The sequence below is a fragment of the Protomyctophum bolini genome, assembly GCF_963924005.1.
Source record: "Protomyctophum bolini genome assembly, chromosome: 11".
Lineage (NCBI taxonomy): Eukaryota > Metazoa > Chordata > Actinopteri > Myctophiformes > Myctophidae > Protomyctophum > Protomyctophum bolini.
The window spans coordinates 33,490,591-33,503,090 of record NC_137872.1 but is presented as its reverse complement, the minus strand read 5'-3'; the positions used below and the strand labels follow the sequence as shown (position 1 = coordinate 33,503,090).

Sequence of the window (12,500 nt, the reverse complement as noted above, 5' to 3'; positions counted from 1 at the left end):
ACACACACACGCGCACGTTTATATTTTATATAATTAGAGCCAGTGTGTAATAAGTGTGTTTAAGTATTTTAAAGGTGAATGACCGTTATCGTAAGGAACCGTAATCGTTTTTCAGTCATTGTTTTTCAGTGAAATCTTACGACGACACTCCAGTGGCACAGTATGGGTGTACAGTATATGAATGTGTGTGTGGAGTATAAGGTACAGTATAAGGCCTGCAGGGGGACGTGATTGTGTGTACCTGCATCCACGTCACTAGGCCAGCATATGAATGTGTGGAGGAGTATAGTGTGGAGGATCCCATTTTGGCGTTAGCATTATGCTATGCTTTAGCTATTGAAAAATAGCAGATCTACAAGCTCGTAGCGCGCCACCGAGTGGCGCGCTACGAGCTTGTAGGTCTGCTATTTTTGAAAAAATCGAAGGAACCACTGACGTAGAAACATAGCTTTTTCAGAAAACGGTCAGGATGTGTAGAAGACATTTTTAGAATCTGATCTCAGGTCTGATCTCAGGGGACGTGACTGTGTGTACCTGCATCCACGTCATTAGGCCACCCGCTGGACTGAGAGCTGCTGCCGGCGGCCGGGGACCGCCCCGAGTAGAACACATCGTCCACCGGACTCTCCATCTCACTGTCGTCGATGGACTTGCGCTTGTTGGAGCTGCACAGAGGCCAGAGAGGGGGGGGGGGAACAGAGCATATTAACATGAGGCATAACGTTCACACACATACTGTAATATATCGTTTGTTCACCGTAGAATCATCAGCGTTAACTCAACACTCTATAGAGCGTCGCAGTCCCGCCCCCTTTCATGACGACGCCAGGCCCAGGAAATAGTTCCCAATGCATTTTTTTCCATAGACGTTTCAAAACGTATTTATTTAAAGACCTTATAAGCGTCGTACAAAGCCAACTCTTGTCGTGACAAATCATGACAACAAACACAATATTTTGCACAAAACAAATAATTACAAAGAAGAAAAACAACAACAAAAAGGTGTTGTAACCTTCCGTTTTCTTCTTCTTTCTAATTATTTGTTCAGGCCGAAAAGTTGTGTTTGTGGTCATGATTTGTCACGACAAGAGTTGGCTTTGTCCGCGGCGTAAACGTCTTTGAATAAATACTTTCTGAAAAGTCTATGAGGAAAATGAACAGGGATTTATTTTCCGGGTCTCTCGAGGGGCGGGACTGCGACGCTCTATACAGAAGGTTACATTCGTACACTCTCTGATGATATGAGTGGTGTTCAGTTTAAATGGGTATTAAACAAATAATTTTCTTTCTTTTCTTTTAGTGACGTTTCTGTGTTCAGGAAGTGAATGCGATTTTGTTTATTTATGTTTTTGGTGTCTTATAAAAGGGATGGGTCTTTTGGGAGGCATCATTCATACAAGTGGGTAAATTAACACTTTTACTGTGTACTGTACAAAGGAAGGGTTCACACTTTTACTGTGTACTGTACAAAGGAAGGGTTGGACGTGGTTTTTTTCGTCAGGAAACCCTCTTGCCATTTCAGAATTTTACTTCTTAAGATTCTCGTCACTTTTCCTCCCGGGGATTTAAAGTCATGAAGTCATGACGACCTATAATAAAGACAGCTTGGTCACGTACGGTGTCCCCTCTCACTGACCTCTGTTTCCTGTGTGTCTCTCTCTCTCTCTCTCTCTCTCTCTCTCCCCCTCTCTCTCTCTCTCTCTCTCTCTCTCTCTCTCCCTCCCTCCCTCCCTCCCTCCCCCCCCCTCTCTCTCTCTCTCTCTCTCTCTCTCCCTCCCTCCCTCCCTCTCTCTCCCTCCCTCTCTCTCTCTCTCCCTCTCTCCCCCTCTCCCTCTCTCCCCGCGGTGATTTTTAACGAAGCAGAAACGCTTCGAATGGCTCAGAGTATTGTTTGCATTTCCTCAATGAAATCAGGGGACATCATTACTAATGGCTACCTCATGGCTAATGGCGCGGCTTTGTTTCGGTTAGGAGTGCCAACAGCACAAACAAGCCGTTTCACAGACACTGTGGAGGAGAGAAATGGAGTGGAGTTTTCACTCCTAAACAAGAAGCCGGAGCAAGAGAAATAACCGACTTGAAAACTGTAAATGTTAATGTTTCCCTTCGGGGGTTTTTGGGGATATTGTGTTTTAGCGGAGGGGACAACGCAACGAGACCTTAGAGAGAACACAAGCATAGGGCAGGGTTTATCCCATTTTTGTCGAGAACCCCTTTTGGTGTTATGCTATGCTTTAGCTATTGAAAAATAGCAGATCTACAAGCTCATAGCGCGCCACCAAGGGGCGCGCTACGAGCTTGTAGGTCTGCTATTTTTGAAAAATCTAAGAACGACTGACATAGAAACATGGCTTTTTCAGAAAACCGTCAGGATGTAGAAGACATTTTTTAGAATCTGATCTCAGGTCAGAATGGGTTATTTAACATGCTGTATCCATAACAGCCTGGAGCAGCTCTCTCACACTGGAGACTGTGTGTGTGTGTGTGTGTGTGTGTGTGTGTGTGTAGAAAGTGTGCATGGTGATGGCGGGGCACATTCTTGTGTGTGATTGCGGATTCATATGGACTCGTACATCTGCGACCAATAAAGAAATAAAGGGGGTTTTGAATGTACAGTGGATCATTGCGAATCTTTGTGTGGGTTGTGTGTGCATGCGCGCGTGCGTGTTTGTGTGCCATAACTGCGTGTACTTTGGGTGCAAACATAATGTGCGTGTGTGGATGTACGTGTGCATGCTTGTGCCAGCAGGTTTAAATACATACTGCATGTGTAGGTGCAGATCGTACACACGTGTGTTTGTGTGTGCGTGCATGCGTGTACATACATACAGTATACGTTGTGAGTGTGCACGTGCGTTAATGTGTGTGTGTGTGTGGCTTTGTGCTGTGAGTGTTATCCGGGGGTCTGTGTTACATTAGTATCAGGGGAGATAGTCTGCAATGAGTGTAACTACCTCCGTGGGAGACTGGCATAAAGCTCCATTTCAGTCCTGCAGCGAAAAAGTAGCGACAGAAAACAAGAACGGAGAGAATGAGGGGGGGGGGGGGGAGGGGGGGGGGGGGGGAGTTACGAGAATGATTAGGTCGGGGGGGGGGGGGGGGGGGGGGGACACGGAACAGAGACATAAGGCAAAACAAGAAACACAGACAATGTGACAGACATTGTTTGGTGGAAGGAAGAACAAGGGAAGAGGAGGGAAGCGGGATTAGTGGAGGAAGAGAAGAGAAAGAGGAGGACAAAAAAGGAGAAAGGTTGAGAAAGCAGAGCAGGCTAGAGTGTTAAGTAAAAGAGAACACACGTCAGAGATTAGAGAGAGTCAATGCTCGGTTCATACTGCGTTGCTGTGCGCTGACATCATCACATGCAGGACGTCAGTATGAACCAGGCATGAGAAGAAACAAGGAGTATTATTATTAGTACAGAAGTAGTGAAATCTCAGTGCACAGCCTGCGTGTGTGCATGCGTGCGTGCGTGCGTGCGTGCGTGTGTGTGTGTGTGTGTGTGTGAGTTTTGTTTCCTTTTCAACGTGTATACTCCTGTGATTATCATAATGTGCACGTGGATATTTAGTGTGAATTCTGTCAACATTACAAACAAAACCGGATACGGAAATTGTTTTGAAATAAAAATGTCAGGTCCACATACGAATTGAAATAGGAAAAATCAACACAAAGTTGACATTTTGTTTGGCAGAATTCACATTGTTTTCATTTACACAGACATGTGTGTGTGTGTGTGTGTGTGTGTGTGTGTGTGTGTGTGTGTACCTGGTGGAGGGAGTGGAGGTGATGGAGCGACGCCCCAGGGCCACCTGGTTGATGTTGTAGTAACCGGGACTGTCCAGGTCAGCCAGGGAGAAGTTGGGTCCGGATGCCGTGGCGACCGGGGCTGAGAGAGAGAGACCACAAAACAACATGGAAGGAACATTCATGAGAAACACAAACCAGCGCTGTTCACCACCTAATCAAAACAAATAATTCAGCCGCTCTGTTTTCCCAGAGCGCTAGCAAACTCGGTGGCTATAGGCTAGATAGTTTTTTGGGGACATTTGTGTTCGTAGTGACTATACTTCTGTCATTAAAAAATTGATTTTCTTAGGGTAACTGTTGTAGAATTGCAATATTACACGAGAGTGTGTTGTTTAACGTGATTAGTGACTTCAGTGATGCTTGCGGAACTCGACTTCGTCTCGTTCCTGACCGCATCACTGTCGTGGCAATAATCAAGTTAAACAACGCCCTCTCGTGTAATATTGCTTAATTCAATCAATCAATAAATAAATAGCCCTCTACTCTTTATCCAAGTGTCTGTTTTCACTACCGAATGCAAAGCCATTGGACAGTCACATTATTATTGCGTCATCAATATCGTTGAAAATAATGGGGATTATTTTGAGACCGATCCGACGATACTGATGTGGCGTTTTAATGGTCGATACGCTACTGATTATATCATGCATCTCTACAAAAGAAAACTGAATTGTTATGATAAATATTAATGAGGTTGGCAAGCATGTCTTTTTGATCTATCTGGACAGACCTCTACTGTACGTAGGTCGTGTAAACAATTGAAAGAAGAATAGCTATCAAAGACATGCATTCATTTCTTGAGAATCTTCTTCAGAATTATTGTTTTTACTTATTTAAAGACGCATTTATTGACTTATTCCATCAATGACATTCAATAATTGACTTATTGTGTGTCCTGCGGTATTCTGAGCTCCAGGGGAAGGTATAGTATCACATGTCGTACACAAACACGTTGCCCACATGAAGTCAGTTCATTATAGCTCACAAACCCGTTTACTCATCGCTGGTTTAGAAAACTCCACACTCCGTTCCACTGATGGACCACTTAATGGGTCTCCATGCAAGGCCAGGGTTTGAGTGAGGCTGCCTCGCTCGGGGTAAGTCCTGCTATTAAAGTATTAGACTATACGGTGACTCAAGACTGTGTGAGGGAGTGAAAGAGAATGTATTGGGAGTGACAGGGAGAGTGAAGTGGGTAGTGTGTCGTCGTCAGCGTGCGTGCGTGCGTTTGTGTCGTCTGCAGGGAGAGACCGACTGACAAGAGGAAATTATAGTAGTGACTCACTCTGTGACACACGGACCAGCTCGGCAACGTTCCACACCCAGAAGTCACAAAGCAGTCCTGGAACTCAAGTGCCCTGCAGGGGATAGCGGGGAGAGAGAGGAGCGTGTGAGAGAGAGAGAGCAACACAGACATGCACATATGATATTCATAGAAGTACACATACTATACGCCGTAAGAATATAACTCTGTGTTCGTCTAAACGCAGAGACTGTAAAGAATGGTTAAATTGACACAGAGGCTTTTTACTGCGTACCAATAAATAATAATAATAATAATATCTGGGATTTATATAGTACTCTTCAAAGACGTTTTGCATGTGTGCGGGCCAGGGGAGAGAACATAGAAAAAGCACAACTTTATTAAGAAATAAAATATAAGAATTAAAAGCAATAGAACACTACAAGTAACAAGTTGAAATCAAGTCAACTCGGAAGACTAGTCTAAGCAGGTGGGTTTTCAGGGCGGTTTTGAAGGTAGGGAGGGAGCATCGTCAGTGCGAGCGTCACAATTCCGAGGCAAACGTTCAGGCCCGCATTTTCCACCAAAATAACGTTGGTTCTAGAACCGGTTCCGTTCTAGATTCTTGGAACCGGGGTGCTTTTCACGGAACCGGCGGCCATTTTGTTTGGTTCCAGTTCCGAGCCAACCTTCAGGGTTCAGAATCAGAACCAGTTGGTTTTCAGGGGGAAACACTCTGAACTGGTTCAGTATTAGAAGAAAGAAACTGAACGGAACCGGTTCAACCCTGGTGGAAAAGGGGAGGGGCCTCTGTGAAAGCAGGCAATCTGCAAGTTCACAATGCGTCTTAACACGACGCATTGTGTGAGCTTGTAGATCGGCAATTTTCCGCGAACACAGTTACAACAGTTAAAAAAGCAAGGGGCCTAATATAAAGCCCTGGGGTACTCTGGTCAACTCTTCTGGTTTAGTACACAGTAGGTCCACATACAGTACAAACTGTATGTGGCACACACATACAGACACACACACACACACACACACACACACACACGCACACACAGACGCAAACGCAGTTTGAAAAACACATGGAAAAAGCAGATAAAACCCGCTGGTGTCGTCCAATGGGGGCCATGTGTTTTCCATAAGATAGGACAGGCTCTCTCTGGTTGGACGACGTATCGCACACTTATCAAATCAAGTCTCTAGACAGGTTGTCCTGCACCGCTGACAGCCCCACACACATGCATGGCCTGCCCGCCCGCCTGCCCGCGTCCAACGCAACAGGGGAATACCAGGCCAACGCTGACGCCTGCTATAGAGCGTCGCAGTCCCGCCCCCTTTCATGACGACGCCAGGCCCAGGAAATGAATCCCGATGCATTTTTCCCATATAGGCATTTCAAAAGTATTTATTTAAAGACCTTATAAGCGTCGTACGAAGCCAACTCTTGTCGTGACAAATCATGACAACACACACAATATTTTGGACCAAACAAATAATTACATAGAAGAAAAACAACAAAAAAAGTCTTGTAACCTGACGTTTTTTTCTACTTTCTATTTCTTTGTTTGGCCCGAAAGATTTTGTTTGTTGTCATGATTTGTCACGGCAAGAGTTGGCTTTGTCCGCAGCGTAAACGTCTTTAAATAAATACTTTCTGAAATGTCTATGAGGAAAATGAACGGAGAATCATTTCCTGGGCCATGGTAGGGGGCGGGACAAAATAACAAATATTTAAGAAGTAGTGAAAATAGCTGATCTACAAGCTCACTCACAACGCGGTGTGAAGTTTGGGTCCCGGGTGAATATCACATTTCAGTTTTGGTCACGGGCTGAAAGGTTTGGGAACCACTGTACTATACAATGTGCGTCTGTGTGTGCACGTAATATCAAACACACATGCAGGGATAGGATATAAACACCAAGGTGTATTCATGTGCATGTGTATGTGTGTGTGTGTGTGTGTGTGTGTGTGTGTGTGTGTGTGTGTGTGTGTGCGCACGTACGTGCATTCACGTACTGCACAAATACCACACACATAATAAGTGCATTCACAGCGAGTAGTTGAACACGCACGCACGCACGCACGCACCGTCTGTAATGTTGACATATGTGGTCCTGTGGGCAGTCGGTGTGCCAGAGGGCTCTGCTATGGACCCTGTTTATCTATATGATGTCATGACTGGCTGCACCGATTGGCTCAGCCATGTTTGTGCACGCTGTTCTGAAGTTTTGTCAGACTCCCCCTCCCCTTCCCCCTCCCACCCCATGTGCAGTTGTGTGTGTGTGTGTGTGTGTGTGTGATTGAATACATGTCATCATGCGTGATTGTACGTACTTCTACATCTCACACACACACACACACACACACACACACACACACACACACACACACACACACGCAGTGTGTTAACAGATGTGTGTGCACTCCATACTGTCCACATCCATATGTCCAGTTGTATTTGCTGTGTCTATACAGTATAGTAGGATGTCCTCGACTCCACGGGTGACTTAGTTTTAAATCCACGCCCTTCCTCCCCCCCCCCCCCTCCTCTTCCTCCACCACCCTCCTCTCCTCCACCCCCCTCCTCTTCCTCCACCCCCCGCCCCCCCCCGCCTCACTCCCTCCTCTTCTCTTCCTCCACATTTGTTCTCTCGGTTTTCTCCCTCTTCTGCTCTCTCTCCTCCCATTGGTTCCTATCGCTCTCTCTCTCCTCCCATTGGTTCCTATCGCTCTCTCTCTCCTCTCATTGGTTCCTATCGTTCTCTCTCTCCTCTCATTGGTTCCTATCGCTCTTTCTCTCCTCTCATTTGTTCCTATCGCTCTCTCTCTCCTCTCATTGGTTCCTATCGCTCTCTCTCCTCCCTATTCGTCCCTATCCCTCTCTCTCTCTCTCTCACTCTCTCTTTACTTGAGTATTTCCAATGTCCAGTACTTTTACTTCTACTCCACTACATCTCAGAGGCAAATATTGTACTTTGACTCCACTACAATTATTATTTGAAAACTTTTGTTACTTTTTTATTTATTATTATTATTATTATTAAAAACATAAAAAATAACATAACAATAACCATTTGAAAATAGACAATCTACAAGCTGCACAATGCGTCACAATGAGATGCATTGTGAGCTTTTTACATCTGATATTTCTAAGATTATGCATACAGTATGCATTTGAGAACATGAAATGACACATTCTGCATAATGAGTACTTTTACTTTTGGTACTTTAGGTACATGTCGATGACAATACTTTGTACTTTCAGCATTTCTATATTGTAGTATTGATACTTTTACTTATAGGTAAAACTTTTTGAGTACTTTTTCCACCTCTGCATCCATCCATCACTTTGCTTCTCTCCCTCTCAACTCTCACTCTCTCTCTCCTCTCACTCTCACTCTCTCTCTCCTCTCACTCTCACTCTCTCTCCCCTCCCTCCCTCCCTCTCACTCTCACTCTCTCTCTCCTCTCACTCTCACTCTCTCTCTCCTCTCACTCTCACTCTCTCTCCCCCTCCCTCCCTCCCTCTCACTCTCTCTCTCACTCTCTCCTCTCCCTCTCACTCTCTCTCTCCCTCCCACCCCCTCCCTCTCACTCTTCTCCCCCTCTCTCTCTCCATCTCCCTCTCCCCCCCTCCCTCTCTCCCTCCCTCCCTCCCCTCCCTCCCTCCTCCCTCCCTCCCTCTCACTCTCTCTCCCTCCTCCTCTCCCTCCCCCCCCTCCCCCTCCCTGCAGGGTTAACCACAGCGGGGACGGCGCATGAGGTCAGCGCTGAGCGCGGCTAGCGGCCATGTGGTTCCCATCTTCCAATAACGTCAGTGTGATTTATGAGTGGCCCGCCACACTCGCAGCACAGCCCCCATCAGCTCCCCTTACTATAATAAACTTAGGACCCGGCTCCGCCGGGACACACGCTCGCTCACAGAGGGGCCTGTGTGTTGGGGTATTGTGTCCGTGCGCAGCGCGCTGCGCGTGTGTGTGATGTGTGTGTGTGTGTGTGTGTGTGTGTGTGTGTGTGTGACACAGTACAGTATATGCGTGTGCGTGTGTTTGTGATTGCGGTGTGGGGGCATGTGTGAAAGTTTTTCCGAGGGATGCATTTGCATGACGGCTTTAACCCGCGCCGTTCGTTCAACCAACCGGGCCATCCTGTGTTTTGGGCATGATGCCATTTATATAGAGAGAGAGAGAGAGGCCAAAATGTTTCACGTTCAGAATAGAGAAAAATGAACGAGATAATTGATCGTTAAACAACGCGGCTATTTTTTCTTTTTCTTTTTTTTTTTTTACGGTGAAGTATTATGTGGTTAATGTACAGGATGCTTGTTCATTGGAGTACTGCATGCTGTGTAAAGGAAGTGGAATTGATGTATGACTGTGTGCGTGTGTGCGCGCGTGTGTGTGTGTGTGTGTGTGTGTGTGTGTGTGTGTGGTGTGTGTGTGTGTGTGTGTGTGTGTGTGTGTGTGCGCGTGCGCGTGTGTGTGTGTGTGTGTGTGTCATGCAATGAGTGTGTTTCCTCACCATTGGGCGGTGGCTTTATGTCTGTGTCTCCTTGCTGGTTCGAGTTGTCTGATTGTCCTGATTGTTCTGTGAGAGAGAGAGAGAGAGAGAGAGAGAGAGAGAGAGAGAGAGAGAGAGAGAGATGGTTAAGCAATAGACAGATGTCTGGATACTACACAAGGTGAGGGGGCAGGAGGGCAGGTCAGCATTAGAGAAAAACTCTTCTGAAACACTTTAGAAGAGGCATTTTTGTCTGTCTGTCTGTCTGTCTGTCTGTCTGTCTGTCTGTCTGTCTGCCAACGAGATCAATGTCTGAGGAAAGAGAAGCTGCGTGGTATTCCAGCCCATGTTGAACCTTCCCAAACCTTCCATGAAATAGCAAATCAAAAGGTCAAAGCTGTCCGTGTGGAGTCCAACGCTGCATGCTTGGGGAAAGATCACTTTTCCAACACACACACACTTCAAAAGCTTCCGTTTTTGAGTGTCGAGTGAATGTAAGACGATTATATGACTTAAAACATGTAACGGTCAGAAGATTTCTCCCATAATGTTCCTTCCTGGACACCTCTGCGTCTCTCTCTCTCTCTCTCTCTCTGTGAGTCTCTCTCTGTGTCTCTCTCTCCCTGTGAGGGAGACACACTGGGCACAGGCCCACGGCCTGGCCATCCCAGTAAAGACCTTTGGCACCGTGCAGTAAACACAGGTCCCAAATAACCTTGGCAGGCTTTCTCTCCCTGCCTCTCTCTCTCTCTCTCTCTCTCTCTCTGTCTGTCTGTCTCACTCGTCCCGTCTCTCTGCGCTGCTCACTGGGTCCTATAGGACGTCGTTTGGACGGCCGTGTTTGTCTCTCCGCCTTCACCTTAACGACTGTAACGACTGACAGGCTGGTGACAACGGTCAGCGCTGCAATACGAGGCCTGCCTCTGTGGGCACTAGGTTTGGGTTTTGGCCACTAGTGCTGACCATGCATGCCGTTCCTCATCTATACTGTGTCATGCGGCCTTAATTGTGACGCTTTATGGTCGTATATATATCATACAGTATATATACAGTATATATACCATCCAGGACAATTAGAGCTGAAGCTTTAAGACAGTCCCGCGGTCCAAGTCTCCACCGGGCCGGGGCCAGCCGCAGTGCCCTCCTCGCCACCCTCCAGTACTAACCCCCCCCCCCTCCCATGGCGGCCCCCCTGCTCCTTCTAAGCCCACCATCAGCATCCTAATTTTCGGATAGCGCCAGCCGCGAGCACACGATGTGCCAGTTAAACTGGCTGCACTATTCACCCTGTCCGCCCGTCTGTCTGTCTGTCCGCTGCCAAAGCTGGGAAAACAAAAAAAAGGAGACGGGGCAAAATCACTACATCACTTCTTTGGGGAGACGAAAAACACAGGGGATAGAGTTTCTTTTTTCTTTTTTTCTCTCCAAATCCCCATCAGTCTAAAACAGCCCCCCCACCACCCCCCCCCCCCCCCCCGCCGCACGCTTGTTCGCTCAGGGTCCATCTCTTTCTCCTTCGTCCTTCTCTCTCTCTCACTCTCTTTCTCTCTTCCCTGCCTCTCCCTCTCTCTCTCTCTCCCTCTCTCTCCCTTTCTCTCTCTCTCTCTCTCTCTCTCTCTCTCCCTCTCTCTCTCATGCTGTCGCTCTCTGTGGAATCCTGGCAGCCATCTTAGCGCTTGGCAGCCATCTTAGCTTTGGCGGTACCAATGCATTCCTGCTAGCTGACGGTGCACCCACACACACACATACGCTCGCATGCGCACACACACACGCACACAGACACACACAGAGACACACAGACACACACACACACAGAGACCCACAGGTCCTAAAGATAAAAAAAAGACCTACGGAGGATTATGTATATAGTGCTAATGGGGTGCAAATGAAACCACTGCTAATGTTGGTGTCTGCATGCAGTCCCGCGAGCGTCACTGGTGTTCGCTGGACCTCAAAGCATGCGTTGCAGCAGAGAGCGAGAGGCGAGGGGGGGATCACAGCCTATAGCGGAGAGCGAGAGGCGAGGGGAGGGGGATCACGGCTGTCAGGCCAACATCCATAAGTTATGAGGAAGGATGAGAACGGGAGAACATGAGGAAATCATCCATGCCGCCGTCTGTCTGTCATCTCGTGCCAAAAAGCACATTCTCATGCAAAGGCAAATAAGGTGAAGTCTTTTTACTTGAACTCCAGGCCTGTATACGTGAAGTCTGATTGTACGAAGTCTGATTTACGCCCCCGTGCAGCAGCAGCGCGTCGGTGTCACGCCATGAAAACAGCCAATCCACAGGCGGCGCGCTGCTATACGCCTCGCAGTATGGCATCGCTGTGTGAGCTTGTAGATCTGCTGTGGTCGGGTCGGGGCACCACACCAAACTCACTCTAAACTAAAGGCTATAACTCGCACATCGTTGAATGTCTAAATTGCTGGATGAGAACCACTTGTTGTGTACTAATTAGGCGTATATGAGACACAGGCTGGTGGTTCCTTTGACTGCTCTCTGAATGTCTAAAAGCTGTTCGGGGGGCGGGGCTCTCTGCCATGCGTACGTGTTTTTTTTTACCCGGCAACGGAACGACCGTTATATACTATCGAAATTCGTGACTGGTTGCCATGACAACATGTGACACGACAGTGTGTCGTATATAGTCAGGTCCCTAATGAGGAGCAGCGATGGAAGCTGTGTGTGTGTGTGTGTGTGTGTGTGTGTGTGTGTGTGTGTGTGTGTCTGCGTGAGTGCGCGTGCACGTGAGTGCGTGTGCGTGCGTGCGCTGCTGTCTGGCCCCGGCCATTAGGCGAGATGAGAATGATAATATAGCTGACTGGCAAGGCCTCGTCCTCATCCATTCAAACCACAGCTGTGGGCCAGACCGTGGTCTCACCTGCCTGCCACCTGGGACTCACCGCTATAGACTTAACATAAGCCATTTGGTAAACAC

At 47.4% G+C, this 12,500-nt stretch overlaps 1 protein-coding gene across 1 annotated transcript in view; it reads right to left on the bottom strand.

Moving 5' to 3' along the window:
* Positions 1–12,500, bottom strand: part of nfixb (nuclear factor I/Xb) — a 160,780-nt gene that overhangs the window by 27,638 nt on the left and 120,642 nt on the right. Inside the window, 6 exon segments of the mRNA XM_080777063.1 lie at positions 535–665; positions 3,769–3,889; positions 5,096–5,131; positions 5,134–5,158; positions 5,164–5,168; positions 9,582–9,647. Coding sequence (XP_080633189.1) covers positions 535–665; positions 3,769–3,889; positions 5,096–5,131; positions 5,134–5,158; positions 5,164–5,168; positions 9,582–9,647 — 384 coding nt within the window.